This window comes from Cyprinodon tularosa, unplaced genomic scaffold (assembly GCF_016077235.1).
Source record: "Cyprinodon tularosa strain WSP-4 unplaced genomic scaffold, ASM1607723v1 ctg355, whole genome shotgun sequence".
Lineage (NCBI taxonomy): Eukaryota > Metazoa > Chordata > Actinopteri > Cyprinodontiformes > Cyprinodontidae > Cyprinodon > Cyprinodon tularosa.
Window position 1 is genome coordinate 389696 of NW_024039069.1, and position 27225 is coordinate 416920.

General features: G+C 42.6%; 1 protein-coding gene across 4 annotated transcripts in view; it reads right to left on the reverse strand.

Moving 5' to 3' along the window:
* The window catches only part of LOC119790076 (transcription factor COE3-like), a 122953-nt gene that overhangs the window by 63635 nt on the left and 32093 nt on the right, over nucleotides 1–27225 (reverse strand). For all 4 annotated transcript variants that reach the window (XM_038295406.1, XM_038295403.1, XM_038295404.1 and 1 more), the window contains one exon: nucleotides 22100–22168. In XM_038295406.1, coding sequence (XP_038151334.1) covers nucleotides 22100–22168 — 69 coding nt within the window. The remainder of the gene's footprint in view (nucleotides 1–22099; nucleotides 22169–27225) is intronic.

Below are 27225 nucleotides of genomic sequence, written 5' to 3' on the forward strand. Positions count from 1 at the left end.
ATAGAAGTTCACTGAGTACAGAAAGAAGTTGCAATATTTCAGACTTCATGCATGAGTTATTTCCCAGAAGTGCTGAAAACTGGAGATCGTTCTGTAAAACCCTGTAGGGTTTTCTCCCAGCTTTTATTGTAATTACACTGTTACAAGTACAGAGCAACAAAATGAACTCTGCATTTAACCCATCCCATTGTGCTGAGCCCTGGGAGCAGTGTGGGGTTAAGGGTCTTTGCTCAGGGAGCCAGAGTGGTAGTCTGTGGGAGTGGGGCTCAAACTCAGAACCTCAGGAGTCCAAGCCCTATGCATTAACCCCTGGGCTACCATTCCCCACAAGTGTATAATTATTTCCTTCTCCAGGATGCTAAAGACCTCATGTGTCTAGATTCTGATCCGATCAAACGCCACTGTTCATAAGAATTAAGTAATCTGGCCAGTGTACATCATCACTACATTGGTTCCATTCATTTAGCATCATAATAAGGACGAAAATGGATTAAAATGGGTTCCCACAATGATGGTTCTGTTACAGCTACGTAAGCGTAGATGAGCAATTCAGGTACATCAGGAAATCTGACCTTTAGTGTTGACCCGTTGGGCTCCATTCACTGTGAATCTAACAAGCCAGACTAAGAAACACAAAGTTGGATTCGCTCAGATTAGGCCCGGGTGGGATGGTCCAGATTGTCCTAATAAGTTCCTCTAAAATGTTCCTGTAGATGTAAGCTGAGCAGATGCTGCAGCACATCCCCTCCCTCTGAGCTGCAAAATGGGTCAGAACTCTGGGCACCTAAAACTGTTGGGATCCAAGGTTTGCCCTCCAGAGGGCGGTGTGGATCCCATTCTATAGCTTCTGTTTCTGTTTGTATCCCTTCCTGTGGGCTCCTTTTCCTGTTGGGATCCAGAGGTTGCCCACCAGAGGGCGCTGTGGATCCTCCTGGGAGCTGGTTCTCAGCACAGCTGTTTCCCATCAGCTCTGCTCATTAACCTCTCCCCATATAAACTGTTTGATAGCTTCACTCTGAGCCGGATCGTTTCCAAGCCTTGCCACGTTCTCCCATGCTCTGCCATGTGCTGCCTTGCCATGCTCTTCCATGCCATTGCCATGCCTGCCTGAATCTGCTTATCTGTGCCTGTTAAACCCAGTCTGTCTGAACCAGCGAACCAGTGAGTTTGAGCTTGTTTATCTGTCCCTGAGTTAACCTGTGCTCTGTCTTCTCTGCCTTCCAGGGCAGAACCCTGTGTGCCACTAATAAATATTGGACTTTAATCCTGCCTCAGTGTCTGTGGAGTTCTGCATCCTTGGGCTAGCAAACCAACCACGTATCATGACAGAACGATCCGGCCACCAGACTAGCCCAGCAGACTCCCAGCACGCTCACCTGGTGAGGCCCGCTCAGCGCCGTCCGCTACCTCCCGGGTGGGAGGCGCTTCGTCGTCACTATGATGAGCTGGTGGCTGCCTTTGCCCCTGAGTTAGCCCCTGAGTTAGCCCCGAGCCGTCTAGAGACCCCTAAGCCTGCTCGGATTCTTCCGCCAGCATCAGTCCGGTGGGAGGAGGTGATCCGGAAGCGGGAGATGGAGCGGCGCCGACGTAAAGAGGAGTTGGATCGCCAATGGGAAATGTGGTGTCGCCAACGTGATGAGGAGCGGGATCGCTGGAATCGGGAGTATATGGGTAATCTGGAGACCCTTTGGCGTGCTATGCGCTGTTCGCCGCCTCCTCCGGAACCACAATCGGTGGTCACCTCTCCTCCTGATGCGAAGCCGCAATGGGCGGCTTCTTCTGTTCCTGACCGGGAGCCGCAATCAGCAGGCACCTCTGTTCCTCACCGGGGTCCGCAACCAGCGGGCTCCCCTGTACCTGATGTGAAGCCGCAATGGGCGGCCTCTTCTGTTCCTGATCTGGAGCCGCAATCTGCAGCCTCCTGGGTTCCTGTGGAGCCACAGTCGGTGGTCTCCCCTGCTCCAGGGGTGGAGCTGCAGTCGGCGGCTTCCCCTGAGCCTCCTCCTGAGCTGCAGTCGACGCTTTCCTCTGAGCCTCCTCCTGGGCTGCAGTCGACGCTTTCCTCTGAGCCTTCCCCTGAGCCACAGTCGTCGGTTGCTGCTGAGCCTGTTGCTGTGTCGCTGAAGCTGAGACGGCGTCCTCCTCGACGCTTCCCGCAGCAGCTGAGTCGGCGTTTACCTCGACGCTCCCCGCAGCAGCTGAGACGGCGTCCTCCTCGTTGCTCCCCGCAGAAGCAGAGACGGCGTTCACCTCGACGCTCCCCGCAGCAGCTGAGTCGGCGTTCACCTCGACGCTCCCCGCAGCAGCTGAGACGGTGTTCTCCTCGTTGCTCCCCGCAGAGGCAGAGACGGCGTCCAACTCGGAGCTTCCTACAGCAGCAGAGAAGGCGCCCTCCTCCATGGCCCCTGCAGCTTCTGAGATGCCGGTCACACGGCCGGCCACCTGAGACTCTGTCCTGCTGCCGGTCACACGGCCGGCCACCTGAGACTCTGTCCTGCTGCCGGTCACACGGCCGGCCACCTGAGACTCTGTCCTGCTGCCGGTCACACGGCCGGCCACCTGAGACTCTGCCTTGTCCCCGGCCCCACGGCCGACCACCCGAGACTCTATCCTGCTGCCGGTTCCACGGCAGGCCACCTGAGATTTAGCCCTGCTTCCGGCCCCTCGGCCGGTCACCTGAGACTTTCTCTGTCCTCGCCCACCCTAGGTGGGTTGTTTTGAGTTTTGGTCCCTGTTGTTTTTTGTGCCTGCCCCCCCGTGCCTGTTTCCCCCTCTGTTCACCCTAGGTGGGTTGTTTTGGTTTCTGGTTTTTTGTTTTTGGGCGTCTGGTATCCGCCCTTGAGGGGGGGGGTACTGTTGGGATCCAAGGTTTGCCCTCCAGAGGGCGGTGTGGATCCCATTCTGTAGCTTCTGTTTCTGTTTGTATCCCTTCCTGTGGGCTCCTTTTCCTGTTGGGATCCAGAGGTTGCCCACCAGAGGGCGCTGTGGATCCTCCTGGGAGCTGGTTCTCAGCACAGCTGTTTCCCATCAGCTCTGCTCATTAACCTCTCCCCATATAAACTGTTTGATAGCTTCACTCTGAGCCGGATCGTTTCCAAGCCTTGCCACGTTCTCCCATGCTCTGCCATGTGCTGCCTTGCCATGCTCTTCCATGCCATTGCCATTGCCATGCCTGCCTGAATCTGCTTATCTGTGCCTGTTAAACCCAGTCTGTCTGAACCAGCGAACCAGTGAGTTTGAGCTTGTTTATCTGTCCCTGAGTTAACCTGTGCTCTGTCTTCTCTGCCTTCCAGGGCAGAACCCTGTGTGCCACTAATAAATATTGGACTTTAATCCTGCCTCAGTGTCTGTGGAGTTCTGCATCCTTGGGCTAGCAAACCAACCACGTATCATGACAAAAACAGCTGATAATCTGGGTCTAAATTTTGGACCAGAAAATCTTCTTGGTCTCTAAAAGGTTCTGCTCACATTAAAGTACCATCCCATAACATCATCACCAGGGCTACTACTGCTGGTCAGCTTTTAAGGTATTTTCTGCCCCACTGAGTTCTTAATTTACTCTCTTTTAATAACAAAGATGTGGAGAAAATGTTTCACATGTCTCTGATATGTTAAACACTTGTTTCCTAGAACAGCCTCTAGGTGGCACAAGATTGGTCAATGACTATACAGAAGGTATGGATCTTTGTTGAAGCTTCAGGTTTCTATGGTTTGTTTGTTACAGCAGGATTTTGGACATATGCGATCAAGGACTCCAGGCTTGTTAGTCAGAGGGGTTACTGAGGAGCAGTAAAACTATATCTGGAACATCTGGAGACAACTTAATTTTGCTGCTGAAATCTGTTTATTTTGTGGGGAAAGAAGAAAAAATCAAAAAACAAAGTTCTGATGGACAGTGTGAGAGACTCTTAGGGTTTTTGTTCACCATATGTAAAAAATGAGGGTGATGAGAACCAGCAGCACAAGGGCGGTTCAGGACATCCCCTGGGATCACCACAGAGTCAAGGGCTGACAAAGTCTCCAAGTGATTTGTGACACGAAACAGAGCTGAGTGCAGTGAGCTCTGCTGTTTCCAAACCAGACTGTGAGAAATATTTCTCCTCAAGCACTCAGCAAGGAGAAATCAGCATCATAGCTGAATGAAACACATGGACAACAACTACAAACATGAATCAAACTGAAAAATATTTTATGATAGATTGAAAGATTTTCTAATCGGATGGAATAGTGCAGCAGCCATTTTCTTTGTTTTGAAAGTAAACATCTATTGCAAGTGATCCATGACCATTAGAGCAATATGAAGTCCAGCCTTGGAGGGCTGATTGTGCTGTTTTACAGCCACGTGAACTGGACAGTAATTGATTGAACGGAAAAGAAATAAGCAATTTTTGTCCCAGAAGTTCATACAACTTTAGATAACTACAAAAAAAATATCCAAAATAGATAGTAGAACAAAAGAAACACAAATCCCTGGAAAGTAACAATGAGAACATTTATTACAATACACAGACTCAGATTAAGAGAACTGGAGAATGGAATGGAACTTGCTAAATTGTGTTAATGATTTATTTGAATTTTCAAGAGACTATCAATCTCAGCTAGCTGGTCAATTCTCATCAAAGGGGCCCCACTGCAATAAACTGAGTAATCACTCCATTGTTGCTACATCCTGGGACAGTAAGACCCCCAAATGCTTACCACATTTTATTTGGAAGCAAATGTAAAACATTTAAATGAACATTGAATTGGTCAGTTGGAGGAAACAGGTCTGTTGCCAAATGTTGATATACACTGGATATTTTCCAAGGAAAGTTTTACAAAAATATTAAATAAACATGCTCCCAACAGGAAATTCTGAATGAATGGATGACGTTTTCTCCACAGTTTGCCATTAATCATTAAACAAAGCTAGAAAAGGTCATTTCTGGCATTAGTTGAGCAATCATCAGGCATCTAACAAATAAATGTACTTCGTTTATCAAAAAGGATAAATTGGAATATTACTTATCTGATACAACTGAGAAACTCGATGATCAATATATATTTGATAACATAAGTTTTCCCATGATTTGCTGTGAAAACATTGTTCTATGACTAAAGTTAGGTCTTATATTAATATAATAAGGAGTTTGTATCATTGGCTCTTTGTTTGACTCTGTCTACTTGGAGGGTATTCAAGACCCTCCAATCTTTCAACAGACCCCTCTAATGATGTTCCTCTCTCTGTGCTACAAGTGTGCAAGGGTGTAAAAGCCTTGAATCACAGAGAACCACCAGGCCTGATAGAGCTCTAGTTTTTTTAAATTAGTAGCTATAAAGCCTCCTACAGTCATTTCTAATCCCTCAAACCAAAAACAATAAGTCATTGAAGGTGATCCAGTAGTTTCAGCAAAAATTCTTGAATCTCTTGTGATCAAGTAAAAGAATTACACAAAAAAAGAGTGTTAAATTAACACTTTATTTTTAAGATCAAGCAATTTGACTTTGCTGTGCAGAGGCAAATTGTCTTTACCTAAAATGGGTAAAACTATACAACAGCGATTTTCTTAAAATATATAAATTTCTTGTTTAGTTAGGAATTACACTTTGTTTTAGTCTGTTTGAACACCATAGGGATCCACCATAAGGATCTGTTGTCTACCGTTTGCCTACTGTGATGAGGACTGAAGGACGTTGCAGACCTCGAGGAGAAATGTGGGTACTATATTTTACTGACAGCTTTTTAACTAATTTACTCCTTATTTAGATCAACGTACCTCCTTATCAGTGTCCTTTGAGGTGCTCTCTTTACAGCAGAAACAATGCAACCAAGTTGAAAATGTCAGAACCTTTTCCGACAAAGAAGCACATTTCAGTTGGATGCAGAACTTTTTTGAAGGAGGGATGCAGGTCTTCCAACTTCCAATAGCTTTTTTTAATGTCTCCATAAGTACAATGACAGAAATCTGCTGCTCAATCTGCTTACCTTCAGCGTACTTCTGCACACACCTCATTAGAAAGTAGTAAATAACAGAACTATGATAATCGGCCGTATAGGCTTAGTTTTCTTCCCGATAAAGGTGTTAGGATCTTCCTACAGACACCTGGGTCATCAAGGGTTCGTTTCCTGCATCTATCATTATGAATCTAATCTAGTTTCTAAAACTTTCCACTGATTTGATGTCAGACCGCCAACCTCAGCTTTAACTGGAAACATTCCCACAAACAACAGTGAAAATCTCTCTTCTTTGCCACAGCTTTAAGTTTGGGTTCCCCTGAAGCACGGAGGGGGCCGGTCGAGGCCCCAGGACCCCGGTTCAGAAACATGCAGGTAGGGAAACAAAAGCGGGGCTCTTTAACAGTCGGATCACGATGCGTGTCGACACACTGAGCCACAGAGGAAATCAAAGGCTGCAGACGACCCTCAGTCCCCACTTCATTACCGTCAACAGGCAGGAATCAAACACTCTGAGTGGCTATCAGTCACAGCTGAGGCTGTGTGTGTGTGTGTGTGTGTTTGTAGGGGGGGTGACTGACAGCTGCAGAGAGCTCACAGTGTGAGGGCATTAATTAATGACTGACGGCTAAACAGCCGCAGCAGTAACAACAGTTAAGCCTGCCGGCACCAGGAGAGCCACACCGACGTCGATCAATGGATCGATGCTTGTACTTTCACACACACACCCTCACACAGTGCAGTCCATCATTCTCACTTCCTTTATACACACCTACACACACACCTGAATCCTAACTAGGTGCCCCGGCGCCCCCGGCTCTCCTCCATCTTAACGCACATCGAACCTCCAGAGGAGAAACCAGGAGCTCCAGCTCTAACTCTGCCTCCTCCTCTCTGCCTATTTTTTACTTCCCAGCATCCAGAAGTGATCTCTGTGATTGGACCATCACCTTTAGTTCTGACAGGTGAGTTAAGGGAGGCGTGATTAGGATGTCACGGAAGAGAGAAAGGAGTGTACACTGGGGCAGGACTCTGCTGTATTAGACATCTGAAGTTCTATTCATGCCTCTTAATGAACCTTTATAGTTTTTATTTTCTAAACTGTTAATTTCAACAGAGACACAAACCAGACTTCCGAGTCAGATACCAAATTAATCATTTTTTTGTGGTTTACTAAACTTTTAACTAGAAAAGTTTATCATCCATCATTTGAGTTCAAAAATTATTCAAATTGAGCCATAATTTTATATATTTTTTTTTTATTGTTTATTTATGAACCAGTTACTAATGGATACCTTTACAGTAGTTTGGCTCCTGAGTAAACAGAACTAAAAGATCTTTCCAGTTGGCCTCACAAGTAGTAAAAAGCTCAGGCTGATTCTAATTCACCACCAGGATCTTCTCAGACTATGAAACATGTATATTAACAGGGTTTTCAGAGCAAATGTGTCCCATCCTGCTTCCCTTCCATCCAGCTGTAAATTAGTCATTAGTGTCCAGCTGCTGGACGTCTGTTTATCACCAGGAGGGGACAAGGAGGAGACGCCAGCCTCAAAGAAGGTAACAGGGAGGTTTATGGGGGACGAGGGGGTCTTGGCAGAACCATCCTGACTGAGTTGGCAGCGGAGCGAAGCGGGCTCTTGGGCATTTTTACAGACCCGCCATTGGGTGTTAAATGAACACCTGGCCATGGGTTTGAGGCTGGGTAGTGAGAAAGAGGTGGAGGAGGAGGTTTGCTATGCAGATGAAGAGCCACTGGCTCTACAGGACACCTCTCAAGGTCAGTACCCATAAAACAGGTCCAGAAAGACTCAGAACTCACAAATAGTACTAATACTAATTACTACTAATTACTAATATTGGCTTCCGGTAGGTGTTCCAACACTTTTCAGGTAGCAGATGAAGTGAAGCTTTCACAAGGAACTTAAAGCAATAATAAAACATTTAGAAAACCAATGAGCTGTTGAGGCTTTGAGGTTGATCTCTTATGAAGTTTTGGGAAATAAACATTCAATCCGATTAATTCCTAGATTAGAACCCAGTAGGATTTTATTACGATGAACACTTACATATGGATGGTTTCCATAGATTCACAGTAATAATTTACCCCAGAGGACAATAACATCCAAGGTCTCATCAGTAGAGCTAAAGTTGTGTTTGGATGCTATAGCTTTGTTCTTGTTTGGCTCACAGCAATCGGTGTGTTGCTCCCATCAAACATCAAAAAATCAAAGATGTTTCTGAGGAAATGGCAGTTTTGATAAAGATTTCCATTAGAAAGTCAAAAAAGAGCTAAAAACTACCAGGAGGATGTCAGGAGATCCCCTTTGAGCTGAACTCTCCCCTCAACAACCTTAATCAACAAGAGAAGCAGGAGCAACTGAAGGAACAGGAGCAGGAGGAGGAAAAGAGAAAGTTCTGCCTGATATAACAAAATAAAACCTCCTTTTACCTGCTTCTGCCTTTCTCAACCACAGGAGATATTTCTGGAGAAAAAAAAAATGTTTTGTTTCACTTCATTCAACTGTCTGAATTCTCCACTGAGATACAATGAATTATATTTTGTTCTATTTCTTATCAGATTTAGGTGCTTTTTGGGGTTTGTTGCTTGATTTTTATTAGCACTAGTTTCCTTTATTTTAAAAGTGGTCTGAAATGAAATAATGTGGGGAGAGTGGAGAAGACATACAGCAAAATGAATGGACCTAACCCTGAAACGGCAGCGTCTGCTTTCTATTTAGCTGAAATGTGTCTAAATCCTCATGTTTCATAAGAATATGGATCTAAACTGACTGGAAACCAGGGTAAATACTATGGTAAAACACCAGGAAAGGAAGGCTTCGTTTTACACAATATAATCAATCTGATAAAGGTTTAGATCCCGAATAAATCTGCGAGTTTGTGGCAGACACCCACTTGGTCCTGCAGACTAGACTGACCCAGTTTCTGCTGCTGCAGGTGAGTTGGGTGGGTGTGAACACCTGGATTAACATTAGCTAAAATTCTCCAACAGGGTTCTTTGACTGTCATCCTGCAGGCTTAAGTTAAGGTGCAGTGACTGGTGATGATTTGCATAGGTAATTAACTAATGTGCTGTTCAATTTCTCCCCCATCTGGCTCATGGAGCTCCACCTCATTTCTCAAATTGACAGGCTGGTCACTATCGCTACTCACAGCGCAACAAGGCGCCCACCAAATTAATTTGTCAACCTTCTCCTGTAATGGGACTTTCACCTTGAAAACTCAATTTACCTGAAGAGGTGAGAGCCAGAGAGCAAGCAAACAGTCTGCAGCAAAGATTCCTGGAAAAAGAAATCCTCTGCAGCAAAAAGAGGAAAACCTGAAACGCCGGGTGACAGCAGCTGAGATTGAACCGAGGTAGTGCTGGAGTGGGAAGTTGGATCTGAGGGAAGGTCAGCAGAAACAAACATGCCCTAGCTCAGAAAAATCATTTTTTTTCTCCAAGTGTAGAAGAAAACCTGTCTGATGATCTTTATATCATTTGGTTCAGGGAGACATTTCAACAGTTCCAGCTTCTTCCAGGCTCCTGGTGGTATGATTACATCTGTCTCCCCAACCAAGCCAGCTTCTTCCATTGCTCAGTGGTCCAGTTCCCAGACTCATGTGTCAGTATAGAAGTGCTGGGTGGACCCGAGTCATCATGGAACCCCGGGGCGGCCTGCAGCATTGAACCGGACATAACAATCTGGAACCGTCTGTCAGAACCAGTTTGACCTGGAGCAGCTTGTTTGTGTTTGTCCTGACTCCTGCCGACTGGGAATGCCCCAAAAAGTTGCTGATATGGATGATAACCATCAGATCGTTGCATCCCCTGATCTGCCCCTCAGTGACAGGTATGGCCGTCAGTGGTCATAATCTTCTGGTTCATCCACGCTGGACTGAAGTCAGTTCTCTCCTCAGCTGTTCTCTTATTAGACTCCTTTGTAAAGAGTCTTTTCTGTCCACCAGCTGCCAGCTCAGACACACACACACTGACAGAAACTTTGTTTTCTATTAGCCAGTGTGTGTGTGTGGTATGCGTGTGTTGAGCTAACAGCTATTAGCTTTGATAGCTGTATCCCTCCCATATGGCAAGCTAGCACTGCTCTTTAATGTAGCATAGCATGGCCCTGATGTTGCCATGGCTCCAGCGGTGCCTCCCCTCCTCCCCCACTTCCATCCCCGCTACCATTTAGCTCTCCCCTCCACTGCGCCACATGCTGCTGCGACCTTGGCGTTTTCCAGCGGCACGCCCGCTGCCATCTGCAGGCAGTAGGCTTGGGCAGTAAAGCATCGCGACCCCGAGTTTCTGGCCCCCGTTACGCCTCCACAAGGGCCCCGTCCAGATGGCACTACCCACTAAGAGCGGTTTTACGGCGAGGCTGAAGAAAGACGACTGCGGGCGGGCAGAGGATAACCCCCCCCTTCCCTTTCTTCTTCTTCCTCTTCCTCCTCCTGCTTCGTTCTGCCAAATTTCAGCTCCAATTGCCTCCAAAACCATCCTCAGTATTTCAGCCATGATGGAGGAGCACCGGCCAGGCAGACCGGCTGGAGGTTCGATGTGATCCGAATTTGATTCCAGCTTATGAGAGGCTGCATCTGATAAATCCACCAGTTTATCCAGCTGACAGCAGCTCTGACACCAGCATGCAGGCCTTCTAAACATTCTTCATGATAACTGCATAAGAATCCTGAACAAAGTGACCTGATCTCTTCAGTTGGCCCCATAAGTCATATTCTGGGTCTATATTAGAACACCACTGCAATAAAACTCATTTTATCAGGAAATTCCCATTTTACAGCCGAGTTACTGTAAAACTGCACTATTATTATTAGGTGGTAAAGTATTTGATGGTTAGAATTAGCATTAATAAATGACACAACTATTAAATCTCACTTTTCTCAGTTTACATCCTCCACCAAACTGGAGGTCCAACTGTCTCCCAGACATCACAACTCCCTAGAGGTTTTTTTGAATATATTCTTCCTCTTCCACCTCAGGTTTGCACAGTGACTCCTTTATCTGTAATGTAATGAGAGGATCTCATTGAGATGCATGATGCCATTCATAATTATACTGAAGGAAAACCCCGTAATACGTTAAGCTTTGTGTAAAAGTCTTGCTGTGAGAATACTGAGGGAGTATCCTATGACCCCTTCAATAACTCTGCCCCTGACGCTTTCACCATAACATTTCACTCATCATATTTAATTAAGGGGAGTGGTGGCCTAGGGTAGAGCTTGGAATCTTAAGGTTGTGAGTTCGAAACCCACTCCCACAGACTGCCACTCTGGCTCTCTGAGCAAGAATCCTTAATCCCCCATTGCTCACCTGGCGCCCCATGATGGCAGTCCACTGTTCCCCAAGGGGAGAGCTAAATGCAGAGAAAAAATTCTCCAATGTGAGATCAGTAAAGTTCAATTATTATTAAGAATTCAGCTCCTCTTAACAGCATTAAACCTTCACCTGCTACATTAATACCGGAGGAAACTAGATAAAAATCCACTATTTCCAAAGACTTAAAACTGGATTTGTTTGCCCTACTGAACCCTATTTTCATAGTTATTTGGAGACATGATGGGACCCTTCTAGGTATTACTACCACGTGCATGTGTATCTATTGGTGGGGAGCAGGTGGTCCAGGTTGGTGCCTGGAGCTGGGTTCAACTTCACTAATTAGGACAGTTCTATACAGTACACCTGTACACCTTTTTTTTGTGCCACAAGTCTCCAGATTTAATGATACTTCTAACTACCTGCTCTTTTATGTATGAGACACCTGGAAATTCATCTCCATTAGCATACATTAGGGGTCTTCATTACATTTAGATTAATCTGTTTTATAGTTTCTGTGGATGGTGTGACTGTTAACATGTTCAAAGTATCAAGTAAACAAGCCAAGACGACAAACTTGAAATTCTCTTATACACTGGAAATTAGGGCTATTACAGTTTAAGGAGTTTGTAAATTAACTTTGATCGGATCGAGATTGAAAACATTTATGGTCTTAATATCATAGAAAACTGAAAGCTCATCATTAAAGGGTAGAATAATCAAGTTTTTCTAAATATAAACTGTTTTGGATTCTGAAATTATCTAAATTTATTATGAGAATGCATATTATGATGTCCTGATCTTCCATTGACTTTCACGTATTTTTCACCTTTCTACGACCTGGCTAGAATAGAAAAGGGGCTGCTCTGGTACGCCAGCTGTGGACCTCTGCTCTGTTCCAAACAGAAGAAAAGCAAGCAAAAATTTAGTGTACGGGTTTTATAGGAAACACAAATAACTTTAAATCTTTAGAATATTTAGTGGGTGTTGCCAGGCCCTGTTCATGCAGTGGTAATGCATTTAAGGGAAGAGGCATAAAAAACGTGACACTGTGCATTGGTGTTTTAAACTAATGATGAAACTGAAATGTATTTACAACTTGTTATCATGTGTTCTGACTCTGCTATGTTTCAGTGTTTAAAACAAGGGAGCCTATTCTTTTTTTATGATGGGGAAGTTGATTTTACTGTGCTTTAGGTTTGGGTTTTTATGATAGGGGTGCTTGATTCTATCTCAACTGTCTTTAATACCATAACATATGAACGTTTTGGTTGTTGGTGGTGGTCATGAAGGTTGTGGGTTTAATTTCTTGGTTCTGTGGAATTTTGCGGGGCTGAAGGAGGGATTGATAAAAAAATCGGAAAAACTAGAAAATAAAAATAAAAGGGGAATATATATATATATTTATTTATATAAAATATATATATAGTATATAAATATATATATTAATATAATACATATATATATATATAATATATATAGATTTGATTGTCCATTGTGTTTCAGGCAGGATTGCTGGGCGGGAGTTTGGGTTTTAGGGCAGCCCCTTTTCAACCGGCATGAAGCCTTCATTAAATATTACAGTGTTATCGACCTCAATGGGATGTCTCACGAGTGAATTGAAGATTTTCTTTTTCAGTTTTTTTTCTTTCTCTTCTGCTTCACTGCAACACCAAACTGTGTTATTGTGCCGATAATTGAGGATATAACATCTTCTTGCTTTATTTTCAGTAAATTAAGAGGGTCGGACAACAAGCAATGTAATAACACAGAAGCTGGTGTGTCCACCACTAATACGAGGTGGGTAAGAGGGGGGCAGTGAGGGAATGAGTAAGGGTCAGGGAATGGGATGGGAGTTGAAGTTTAGGGGGAACCTTTAGATTAGATATGACGGTGGGATCGGCGTTTAAATAGACCCAAAAAACTTTTTTTAGTGTTCACTTGCTTTGCGGTAACTTTTGGTGCAGTGTGTCGGTGTAGGGAGTGGTTGGGGGTGTATTTTTGGTGATGCGGGGGGTGTTGGGGGGGATTTGTTTGTTTGATTTTTTTAGAGTGAGTCTTGCTTAACCTTTCTAGTTTCCTGCTTTACTGTCTTTATGCAGGTCAACAATCAACATGCACATTAGTTGCTGCTGCAATACTAAAGCCTCTGTTCTAGGAGGAAGCAGCAAAGTTCTGCTTCAGTCAATGAATGGCAGAACTATATTATGTTTGTGCTGCCTCAAAAATTGAAGATTTTATAGATCTAATTCTAATTATTTGACTGATTGATTTGATCTTATTATAAGACAGATAATTATCAAGACAGGTTATTAATATCATTTCTAAATGTATGTAGAACTGAGCTGAATTATCTGGGAGGAGCTGTTGCAATAATTGGATGTAAAGTTCTCTTAGTTAAGGAACCTAAACCTGTTCTTCCCCATATCAATGCTCTTCATCTTTATACAGAAATAAATAGTCTCTCCACCTTACCCCCCACCCACCCATCTCACCAATCCACCACTCCCACCTCACCCCCGTATCTCCATCTCCCCTCCTGCTGCTGTTGTGTCTGGACTCGCCCGCCTCACATTTCACTTTTCACACTGCTGCAGACGAAACATGAACACACACCTCCCCCACAACTGTTGGTGAGGCAGCAGCCAAATGAGGGACAGAGAGAGAGAGGGAGAGAAAAGAAAATGAGAGAAAGAGAGAGAGAGAGAGAGAGAGAGAGAGAGAGAGAGAGAGAGAGAGAGGTGTTCACCTGAGACATACCTGAGACCAGGTAAAGTCCAAACAGGTAAAAAACTGGAGGTAGGGAGAGAAATATCTGTTACTGACCTCATTCTTGAATAGATTTTACAACAAAAAAAATCACAGATTTTAGGATATACTTAAAAAAGCTGAAACAAATCAAAAGGAATTCATTTTATTAAAAGAGAAAAATGAAAATGAGTAACTAGAAATTTCAACTATACATTTGGACAGTTTTTTTTTTTGTTTTTGTTTTTTTTTTTTACCATCAACACTAAATAAATAAATTACAGAATAAAAATGAATGCATGCGTAGCTGATTTCACTGGCTGATCTATGTTTGGTGTCTGAGACTTTATGGATTTTAATCCTAGACTTAAATTTCTTTCAATTTGACACCTCTAAGTCATGCTGTGACAAACAAGGTATAAAGATATACAATAAAATACAAGAAATAAAAAACAAACAAACTGCAATAAAACAAAACTAGATCTTCCTTTTCTTGTTTAATGGCAATAACTAAAATAGAGCTATATGTGTATATATTTTCATCTTTTATATCTTGCGTGGTTGGTTGTATATATATATATATATATATATATATATATATATATATATATATATATATATATATATATATATATATATATATATATATATATATATATATATATATATATATATATATATATATATATATATATATATATATATATATATATATATAAAATTGTAACTGGAGCGTGTAACACAAGTAATTTCCCTCTGGGATTATTAAAGTATTTCTGATTCTGATTCTGATAACTACTGTGGCTAAAGATTATTTATGATCTCTGCCAGCTCCTCTTTTGAAACCCATTCTGGTCTCTGATAATAAATTACAATCAAATTAAATTAAGATTCCACATAACTACCCAACCTATTAATGAAAACTGCAGAGAAGTTTTGTGATTTCATCAACAGTAGATTACTCTCTTCAAAAACCTCTTTAGTTAATAACTTGATTTTAGGACTGAAAAAAATGATCAGATTAATTATGATTATTCAATTACTGAAATAATCCTAATCTTTAATAATCTATAAATTGTTAAGTGGAGTACATGATAGACACTTCAAAACAAGCCTTTACCTGATAGAGTAACCCACTTGGAGCAGTAATTATGCCAAAATTGTAAAACATTATTTAAATATTTAAGAGATAAAAATCTCTTTGTGACTCAATATGATCTATCCAGAACTCCTCAAGTAGAAATATTTTATTTCACCTGGTTTCTGTTAAAAAAAAAAAAAACCTTCTTTGATAAAACTTAACAAAGACAGCACCTGAAATCTGAGTATCCATTTAATCTCTGAAAGTCTTAACCAAGTTACTTCCTTGTTAGTCAATGTTTTTGAAGGCAGAAAAGGAAATTATTTCAATTTAAATTCCCACTTTAATATAATTGTAAAAGCTTTAGTGTATACAGTGGAGAGATGTTCTCACAGTGACTGGTAATGCTGGGGAAAGAAAGGGTCTAAAAATATCAGATTGAACAAAGCAGGTCTGAACCACAGTTCAGAGCCAATGGATCAGTCCTCCAGATTTAAAGGATCTCCTCTGCAGACACAGGACCACCACAGTGTGCTTGTTAATGAATTATTCTGTCTAACCATCAGACCACATGCTGCACCATCTATATTTTACATTCCAGAGACCCCCTCTTTCCATAAAACACACACATACACACCCCTTTTGTTTTCATGTTTTATGGAGACCCCTCACTGACTTCCATTCATTTGTGCTGTATGGCCTAACCCAGACCCTTACCCTAAGCACTACCAAAATATACCTAAACTAAATTCTCACCTTAGGCTAGAACCCAACCCCAAAAACCAAGGAGGTAATTTGTTCCCATGGAGACCAATGGAGTGGTCCTCCAGTACTTGTAAATCCCTACAGTGTGGCATAACTAACAGAAATTGGCCTGACACTGTCTCAACAAAGTAACAAAGTCCACCCATAACACACATACACACTCACTCCTGTGAAATCTCTAAACTGTGAAATACATTTGATCATATCTGTTTTGTTTTAGACATTAAAGACCATACTGTATCGATTAAAATATATATAGGGATTTAATTTTTTCTATCTTTTAATTAAATAATAGTTTTGTTCTTAAGTCATATAAATTGTTTGCTATTTTCTGTGAGCTTTTAATATCTATTCCTCTTGTTTATGTAGATATTTTAAATTTCATATTATGTATTGCTAAAACCCATATTTACTCATTGTAAAGCAAACTAATTGATTCATAAATGGGTTTATTTATACTTTTTACATTTTTTATTTGATTACTTTATTTAATCTAGTTTAGTTATTTTTATTTTTTATGTCTTTTTCAATTCTTCTGCTAATAATAATAATCAGTTAATCAAATAGTTGACAATTTTTCCTTTTTTTTCTTTATCTTTTTATGCTACGTTTATTTATCTTTAATGTTTGATTATGTCTGTTTACTACTAATAATATAGCATTGTATTAACTCTTACTTGCAAAACAAAAACATTATTTTGTTCTCCTCCCCAGAATTTACCTGTCTCCATCTAACCCGATGTTCTACATGGGGTATGGCAGTGGATTAGGGGTAGAGTGTCCAACCTGATATGGGGGCCTTAGTCCTCTATGCAGCTCTACCAAATCCATATCAATAGATCTTTGCTGCATGTCTTTCTGCTCTCTCCTCACATACTTCCTGTTTGTCTACTTTAAAGTAAAGACCAGTAGTGTCACAAATGTTTCAACAGTCCCCCCCCCCGTTTATATTTAAATCAATCCACAAATCGCTTCTTTGGTCCTCCTCTAGTCCTCTAACATTCTTCTACTAAGGTTCTCACTATTCCTCCTAATCAACACTCACAAACACAGCATCAGCATCTTCATTTCTACTAACTCCACCCCTGCCTACTCTCGCTTTGTCGATCGCTAAATTTGTGCAATACCACAGCTCCTCGCTCAGCACCTTGCAACTAATTTGTCGAGCCTTGAAGGTTAACGTGTTGCAATTTTGATGTAGTGCTATACCTGGTCAATCTGAGCCTGGTCCCATCAAATCCGTTTGGGAAAAAGAGGGACAATTAGCAGAACATTTAGACTCGACTGGATGAAGCTACTCCTTGTGCTTTGGTTTACCCAGTCAGAAGGTGAAAAGGCACAAAGGTCTTGCGACTCTTGCACAAAGCCCTTCTCGTTGTTCCTCTTTCAAATATTAAATTATGGATTTTGATCAAACTGGTATGATAGCAGTCTGCTTCATGGATCTGAATAACTAAAGCCAGGTGTTCAAGTTCCTTTCATCATCTGTGAAAAAATCAAAAACCCAGACATCTAGGCTGTTGCTACAAACAAGAGGGGAGGGTCACTCTCAGCAGCTCAGTTAACTCCAGTGGGGTTCTGTGATTTGATCTCCAGTCTTCAAATTCCCTAATTCCTAAATATTCCAATGTGGACTGTCTGTGACTTAAGTACCAGTCCACAGCTTTTCATCTCCACCATAATCACCACCCCCCCCCTTATTACATCAGCAGCCTCTATGCCTTCTTTGCCCCATGAGTCTCTCTTGTATCCTCCATCTTTACCTTCTCTCTGTTGTAGCCTCACTGTCCTGCTTTTATTGTTAATCTATACTGTTAATCTGTATGGCTCCAATTGGCCATGCTGTCCCGATCAATGTGCCGCAATTGTTGAGGAGGGTCCACAGGGACTGATACCGCCCCCCACCCCCCAACCCACCCACAGAGTCGAGACTCTTCAGTGTACAACACAAAATCTCTGATGATGAAGCTGCTGTTTACTGTTCTAATCAGGAGGGTTGAAACTCTTTACCCACTAGTGGTCCAATGCTTACGCATCATCTGCCTTTTTACTTCACATTGACAAGAAGACTGGACTAATACCTCGCAACAGGACAGACACCTAGTAAGAGCACCAAAACTAGGAGACTAACGAATTAAAAAAATATATATTAGACAGAACTAAGCATAACGCTTCTTTGGAGGGTTTTGGTTATTGTATAGTAGCAGCAGAATCTCATGATCCTGGATAGGGTTCTGGAGAAGCAGCTGAGTGAAATGTTTATCCATGAGCAAAGGTGGAGGTTAGACTTGGCTTTTAGTTTTTCCCGCCCTATTTTCAGACAGTCGGGTGTTTCTTTTTTTCATGGTTCTGTGAGGTTTCTTTCCTCTCTGTGTGACCAGTGATAGGTTTACCTTCAATAAGCCTCCTCTGTTCTGTTATTCTGAGGATCTACAGTTCAGATGTTGTGACCCCACTCAGATTAGTGCGTGTTGTCAGAGTGAGGCCGCTGCTTTTCTAAGGTCAGAGGTTGATCTCTATCACCCTAAACTCACCTCCCCAGTGCTTCCATCAAAGCTGCAAATGGTGCTGGAGGAACAAGTGTCTCTAAGGGGGGTCGTGACCTCCATGTAAGGCTCGCCCATTAAAGCAGGAGGTGATGGTCAGGCGGGGGAGGAGGCGGGGGCCAAGGCGGCGGGGAACAGGAGCGCTCCGGGTAATTAGAGCCCAGCCTCTTCCTACATTTTGACACTCTGTGGCAATTTATTGCCCTGCTCGGGCAACTTGGCCACCCATCTAATTGCAATATTAGCGGGCAATAACAGTGAAGCCGTGGCGATCCGTCAGCGCCGTGTTCTGCTGCCTCGGCAGGATTTCAGCCATTAACCGGCAAACTAGGGAAACAAAGCGACCTCTGAGGGGAGCATCAGCACGCATTTATATTCACACACACAGCGGCTGTCAGTGAGACCTTCAGGTGATGCTCAGAGCTTCAGGATGCGGATGCTGCCAGCAGGCGTTAGAACTCTGAGCTTAAGTCCTCATAAAGCTCTGTTTAAACCAACCAAAACCAATGTCCTTCCAAAAGGCCGTAACCGCTCACATCTCAAATTGAACTCAAATTGAAGTGGCATTGAGGCTACTCCACGTTGTGATAGGTGGAGGAAACATAACCAAAGGTGATAAAAGTGAAAGTGAAACAGAGGTGATGAAAAAACAAAGTTAGGAAACAGACAGTGTTTGATTTACTTCAGCGAGAGGCCTGCTTTACTGTAGCCCCTTAGCCACATCATTTGCATGTTGGGTCACTAAAAACAACCATCTCCACACACCCGCCAATGGTGTGTGTTGGACCGCAGCAATAAATCCCTGCATTTCTTAACAGCCTCTAAAATGCAGCGAAACAACCGAAGCTGCGGTAAATCAGCAGCAGAGGACTGACAGCGCGTCCACACAAATACGCCGGCGTGTCCATTAATATGCAGATGTGTGTGTCTGTCTGAGTGTGTGTGCAATCCCAGGGTTGGTGGACTAGAATACATGTCCTGTTGTGTCCTAATTATAGCGGCCAAATGCAGAGAAACAACCAGGGAGCAACGAGGACAAGTAGAAAGTGGAGTTCCATCAGCAGCAACATGGTGGGGTCAGTATGAAGGCATATACCGACGGTCTCCTGGTAAAGCTGCATCAGAACAGACCCTGTCTCAAAAAGGCAAGCAGGAAGTCTGTTCAACTACAACTTTGCTTCCCGTTCTGAGCTCTGGATTGTCTTGTTTGCTAAGGAGTTATAAAGTCAGCTATAAATCTGAAGACAGAATAATAACATTAAGCTGTTATCTTAGTGCTGAACACCAGATATAAATAATGCAAATAATTTTTGTTTCAGTGAGGAGCAGCCTGTAGAACCTCCTCCAGCAGAAGAACGTTCAGCAGTCTTTTGCATCACTTCACAGAACTTTGATCTTCCCATCTTTCCAGTGTTGATTTAGCTTCTGCTCACCTCTCCAAAGCTCCCATCGCAGCTTTTTTATCAGACTAAGGTTTAGATTTTAACTAGGTCAATACAGCAATTGTTTGTTTCATTTCTATCCATTCTCTTGTAGATCTGTTGCTGAGCTTTAGCTAATGGCTCTGCTAATGACCCAGTTTGGATTATGCTACAGCTTCTTGACAGACAGTCACAGACTCTAGAGTACCTTGGTATACAGATGAGATTGAGATGAACTCAATGATCTCACTCTAAGCCCACATCATCATTCCTCCACCACTGTGCTTAACAGTGGGGGCCAAGTGGTTAGAGCATTGCCCTTGGGTCCCGGAGGTTCTGAGTTCAAGTTCCGCAGACTCCCATGAACTGCCACTTTGGGTCCCTGAGCAAGACCCTTAACTCCAGACTGCTCCCCAGGTGCCAACAAAGGATTTACATTTACCACTCTGCTTAACAGTTGAAATGAAACATTTATGTTGCTATATTAGAGGTTATGAGCTCATTTCTGCCTAAAGTCTAATATTCAGAATCAATTGATTTAATAAGACAAAATAAAATAGAAAAACCTTTTTAAGTTAGGTGATTGCATCTTGGTGTAAAGTCGATGGGGAATGAAGTGCTCTCTGTAACTGAACATCTGTTGCCCTTTAACGTCTCTCCTGTAAAATCAGGTCACATTTATTTCCTGAGGTTGTGCTTCATTGTGAAAAACCTTCTCAGCCGAGTCCATCTCATGTGTGACCAAACACATCGAGAGGTGACAGTACTGCTAAAAACACCATCAGACAAACACAGCAGAGCACACGCACTCCCCAAAAGGTGAGAGGTCGTTTCAGAGTGTTGTGTGTATCTGGCATGTTCAGACACGTATGCATGGTCTCCTATACATGTGCCAGCACTCATGCCGGATGAAAGCGTGTTTCACCTGTGTGTTTGTTCTGGCTGCAGACCAAGGCCACTACCAGGCCAACATGGACTCAGTGATGAAATAACCCCCCACTAGCTTCCACTGAGGTCACCGACTCCCACCGCTGCTACTCAGCCAATCACAGCCTGCTGTCATATGGGACAGACAGACGCTGACTCCAAGGACAGAGCGGGCAGTGAGGACGATGTCTGCTGGCGTCTGATTGGATAAATATTCACACTGTGGGAATTCTGGAGGCTTTAATGTGGCATTGGATGAGAGAATTGTTTGAAATTAAACTCGGAGCTCCATGTAAAGGTGCAGAAAAGTCAGCAGTTTGTCAGGAATCAGGAATAACTCGTGAAACCTGCAGAGTTCTTCGACAAGGAAGCATTCAGGTCTTTCAGCTAAATAAACACACAAAAAATTCCAACATTCAACATCCAACAGAAAGACCTAAACATGCAGTATGGGAATGCAGAGATCTGATTTGTGGGTTAGCGCTGCAGACTGGAAATGTTGTCTTGGTGGTGTTGATTAAACCGTTCACACAGACGAGCCTGACGTCGGAAACAAGAGGTGAGAAAGAAGTGAGATGCCAGAAAACAGAAAAAGCAGGAAGAAACAAAGACAGCAGAGCGATGCCAGCTGTGCATCGACAGCAGCCGGATGAAGAAAACACTGCTCAAGGTTTTCCATGTTTTTATGCACCCACTTTCATGTTTTAATTGCTCTGCACAGTTAAAACACTGCTGAACTTCCAGGTATGGGCTGCTTGAAGCTTGGTTATGTTAAAATAAATAAATAAAATTAAAGTAACTAAAAAAAATAACATGAGCTGTGTTCAAGGACTAGCTCATGATCAGGTCTGTCTCAAGGATAAACCTTCTGGATAGGCTTGTGTCCCTGAAGGCAATAGAAACCAGAATTTTCCTCCCTCAAACAGAATGCACGGTTTCTAGTAAATATATCTTTTTCTAAAGTTTCATGATGACTCAGACCAACGATCCAGTTTCAGTGCAGCAGCAATGACAAATACTACATGACGCTTCCTCCAACTGAACTTTATTTGTGTGCCAAGACTGAGACAGAGATTTCTGAACTCAAACACAGACTTTATAGGATGTCTAAATGGCAAGATTGCATAAATCGTATAGCGTTTGAGTCCACAGGCTAAAAATAGGTCAGGGTGCTGCATCCCCTGGCAGGAGTCACACTGAACAACTGGCTGAGCATCAGCTCAAAAACCACTAAAGTGGCATCAGATCGATATGAAGTGAACCACAAAAACAGAAACATGAATCCATCTTTAACAAATGATAATCATACAGCTCAGGAACTGAGGTCAGGTGAGTCCTTACCTGTCGATGATGACTGGATCTGAAGGTGTCTCGTTGCGATTCCCGCAGCTCTTCTTGTCACAGCATCGACTGTAAAAGGAAGGGAAAAGTTTAAATGCAGAAGAAATTTTAACATCTTCAAAACAATTAGTTTTAGGACCTTTCCTGTTATATATCTTAGTACATGTCCTACTACCCGTTTTATTGTTTCTTCTTCTACCTGGCTTTCCTGGTACCTGTCCTAATCCAAGTTCCGCTACCTGCCCTGTGTCATCATCTACAAAAGAGTGTGCAGTTTCTATACTAAAGATGTTGATTTGACGAAAGCTGTTGAAAACTGCAAATAGAGGTGCATAAAAAGAAATCCAGATGTTTTAAGTCATGTTTTCACATCATCACACATTTTACCTTTATTTGCATTGAATTTATCACTAGCATTTAAATATGTTTCCAAGCTAGTATAACTACCTGGAGGGCAACCTCCATACTTTCAAATAACCATGGCAACCGTGCTGTCAGGCACTAAGAGACTCTCACTATACCAGGAGGGATTCCTACTGAATAGTGAGTTACAACAAACAGCAACTTCTTGAGTTTTATCAGTAACAAGAAATTTCTGAAAATAAACTCTGTAGGATTGTACAAGACTAAACAACTCTGTGTGCTGTAGTAAGCTTAACCATTGCTTCATGCTTATCACTATAACATATACAAGATCATGTAATGAGATGTATGTTTTTCTACGTCTGGTCGACCTCAGGGATCATCACTTCTGGCTAGTGAGGAAGTAATCTGCTTCCTTGACACAACATCTTATTCTTAGTAAGGTTGATAGAGGCCCTAAGATGATTTGCATGTATTTTATGGTCCCACGGCTCACAGACCGATGTGCGTTTACATCTATAAATGGAAAACACACTTTTTTTAAAAGGTGTGTTATGTCCTGCTATGAGCTTAGCTCTAGTTCAGTTTAATAGTTTGAGTTTAAATCATAAAAGCGCAATCTAATGACAAACACTGCTTTCAGTTCTGCTCAAATGAAAGATGTGCTTCAGTGCATTTAAATGTTTTGCTGCCTTTTTTATTGTTGACTGAAAAATTTGCGTGAATTCCCGGACCTCTTCCTTGCTGCATGTTGCACCTGGGCTCTGATTGTTCGAGTCCTGGTCCACATCTCCAGATTATAGGTAATTGCTGGAGCATAGAATGAGCAGTAAATGAAGACCTTCATCTTTTCGCTCAGAGTCACCCTCACCACCAGGGTTCTGACCAGAGTTGCTATTACAGCAGATGAAGCTCTGATCTGTCTCTCTATGATCGGTTAGCAGCGCAGAATCAGAACGTGAGAGTCCGACAGCAGATCCTGCTTTGGCCATTCATGGACCAGATGGTTTGGAACAGCAATGGCCCAATTCCCACAGCAACTTTCATGGGTTTCCTCCAGGTGATCAGACTACATGAAAATTGTCTTCTGCCTTGAGAAGGCCTGAGAGTTAATTCACCCCAGCCCATCCATCCAGTGGGTGAAGAACCAAAGTCCAGGACAGTTGAACCCAACCTATCCTAAAATTATACTTTACCACCATCAGGTAAAAAGAATAAGACAGTAAAGTGTAAGAAGAGTTTATATATTATAATAAAGAAATTACATTTTCTCTAGTTTAAAAAAACTTGGGGATTATGGATCAATAAAAGCTATTTTTGTGCAGCTGGGTTGAATCCAAACTGAGGTCACAGACAGTTGGATAAGACCCAACAATGTATAATATCCCTCCAGCAACCCCACCTCCTACTGCAGGTTATTGCCTGTGACAGACAGCCAGCAAACTGGACGTGTTCTGGCCAGAACAGCCGTCGATGCAGCTTGAGGGTGAGGAAGCCGGCTGCTGCATCTAAAACCAGCCCAGCAGCTTGCACCCTGAGGGGACACCAGGTTCTAGGCATGCTGCGCAGGACCGACGAAGCCTATTGAGACTCATCATGTGATGGTTCGTTGTAGTGTTTGGAACAGCAGATGGCTTCTTCCAACAAATGAATATCCATCAGACAGATGTTCTCAGAACATTCAGACTCTTAATCTGACGTTACACATCAACAAGCCACCCTGAGCAGCAAATAGGAGCTAGTCTAAAAATGGGATTAATACTCTGATGCAAAAATTTGTGGAAGAAATTGGTAAGAATTAGACAAATTTAGCTGTTCAGTGTTTTCTATTAATGAGAACAGTGTGAATATTTCAGGATAATGGTGGGGAAATATAAAACCTGAAGGCATATATAATTATGTTAAAGAATTATAAGAATTTAATCAAATAAGACATTTAAAAAAATTATAAGGCAGCATTTGCCTCACATGAAGAAGCATAATGCTGTATTCAGAAGATTAAGAGATGAGATTTAAATATTTGTAAATGATAAAGATATGGTTGTTTTTCTTGCTTTATTTTAGCAAAGACATAAAGTATAAAGATTCTGCAGAAGCTACTGTTTTTTTTCATCTACAGAAAACATTTATAGAACTGAAGTAACTACACCAATCAGCTCTGGTTCATTTAGAAGGACATTTAGGCCATCTTAGATCTATAAGCACTTTAAGGGAAAATAAGCAATCATTTCAACAGCCCTTAGGACTGCCTGTAGGCACAAGCAGGCATCAGGCAAAGAGAGTTGTCAAACTGTCTGAAATATGTACCGTAAGACTGAGATGCATTAAACATCAGTACTGCTTGATTGAATAAATACATTTAATGTAGATGTGAGACGAATATTTCAGCTCAAATTTAATGGAGAGTCAGAACAGATCTTCTGTCTGCTCAGAGCTAGTTCCCAGTTTATACTCAGATCATCTCATCCTGTATGATTAATCATCTGCAGAAGCTGCCTGACAGTCACAGCCCAGGGAAAATAGCAAGGTGGTTTTAGGAACAATTCCACAGTAAAATGAAATTAGTTTTACACATTAAAATACTGTTGAGACAATAAATCAGAGGCGTAACCTAATATGTCCAACTGATCCAGTTCAGACGATCCAAGTCGTTCCCATTTTAGCCTCAGAGGAAACATTTCCATCTTCTGTCCTCCAAGGAGACAGAAACGTTCCGATATTTGTCCAAATTAATTTCATACGCAGCACATGAGCTCCAGCTTTCTGTAATGCTAATGTGAAAAAGCATCTATGATTGATAAGAACAACGCTCACTCAACATAAGATCTAATTTTCTGCCAATAATCTTCTGACAAGCTTCTGAAACGGCATTAACATATCTTCCGGTAATTCTTAAAAATTAATCATGCTGCATCTGACCCGTGACGTCCAATTACACTCCTGCATTGGCCCCATGCTGTCCTGAATCAAATTGCCATTTGACAAACAAGCGTCAAATCGAGGCTTCGAATGCCAAATGAGACGCTTTATGAATCATTTATCACGCTGTTTGATCTCTAAGTAGAGAAAAATCATAAAATCAGCGCAGTGTTTGTGTCTGGGCGGCTGCATGCGTGTGTACGTGTGACTGTTGCCACAATAATTTATTCCCCCAGCTACTTGGAACCATTAGTGAAAGTTCCAGGAGACCAATTAGCATTGGAAACCCACTGGTGCTGCTGTGGTGACAACCTCCTCCAAACTGCCAAAGAAGTGTTATAAACAAACCAGACCCCAGGAGCACTGCCGGGGCCCCTCCGGGGACTTGGGGACCCTTTCCAAAGACGAAAACAAACCTTGGGTGAGCGTCCACAATGCCGCCTTAATGACGTTTCCCCCCGGGCCACAGGCGGGCTAACACTGCGGCCAGCTAATGACTGAGAGGAACAACACGCACGGACCTGAGCGGCTCTGTGTGTGTCTGGGTAGGTGAAATAAAACACACTGCTGTTGTTGCTGCTGTCACTCGGCTGCCAGAGAGTTCTTTCTGAGACTGAACAAACAAAAACACACAAACCAAAGAAAAAAAAATCCAGCTCCAACATTCAGCTTTTACTTCTAAGGAGCCACTTCAGATGAGTGGTGCTCAAAGCCCACAGAGAAGTTCAGGGAATCACTTTCTCAGTCTGTAAAACTGAGGGGCTGTCCAAAGATGTCCTGAGAATGCCGGGATCGGTGGAACTCTAAAGGCAGCAGCCAGAAATCACCAAACAGGACGCCAGGATGACTTTCATAGGCCAAGTGTTGTAATTACCCAAAGGCCTGGAGCCTCTCTGCAGCAGCGTTATTCCAGCGCCGCCTGCAACCTGGCAGCCGGCAGAGCTGAGGCATGAGGCCCTGACCTGGCGAGCCTCTGGAAGGGCCGGGGGCAACACCGCCTGGCAGTCTGGCAGCTACTGCTAAGTCTGCCACCAGCTCTAATATAATCAGCCGTTTAAAGATGATCAATGCATCGCGCTGGCGGGTGGAAGCAAACAAATCTATCGGCATCAGTCAGAGCAGAGAGCATCCAACTGTCAGAAAAATCACAACCTGAGCCGTTCTACAAGAACCATTTTGGCAACGTTTCAGCTGCAGCTTCCCTGGATCCAGATTCTTCATGTGACTTGTTCAGCAGGGAAAACATCAAGCTAAAACCTTTTAAAGAAACTTTACATCTTAAGGTTTAAAAGTCTTTAAAGCTACCATGATTACAGTTATACAAACATACTCATGTGGAAATCATCTCCTGCAGGGCTGCTGCAGATTTACTGAGTTAAAGTCACGTTTTAAAATCTGCCCTGAATTTAATTTAATACCACTTTCATCATAGTTCTGACCAGCATCCCATCGATCCAGTAGAAATGCTTGGGATGATGAGGCCTTGAATTATTGATCAGCTGCATGAATTTCCTGGCATTTAGATCATATTTTCTTTCTTGCTCTTTGCTCCGTCTAACAATAATTCCAATTACGACCATTAATGAATCATTATAAACCACATGGTCTTGCACATGCTGCAGTGAATGGATCAATAAATGGATGGAGGCTCAGCCAATTAAAAGAACAACCTTTTTAAGGTCTGAATGAACTCTGATCACAGGAGGAACCATTTATAGTGGAAATTTTCTCAGGATTTACACACATCTGATCCACAGGAGATGTTCTGCTAAGTTTAATGTTATGAAGCTACATGGACAGAAACCAACAGCTGCTGGAGCCATCCAGATCTCAGGACGTCTTCA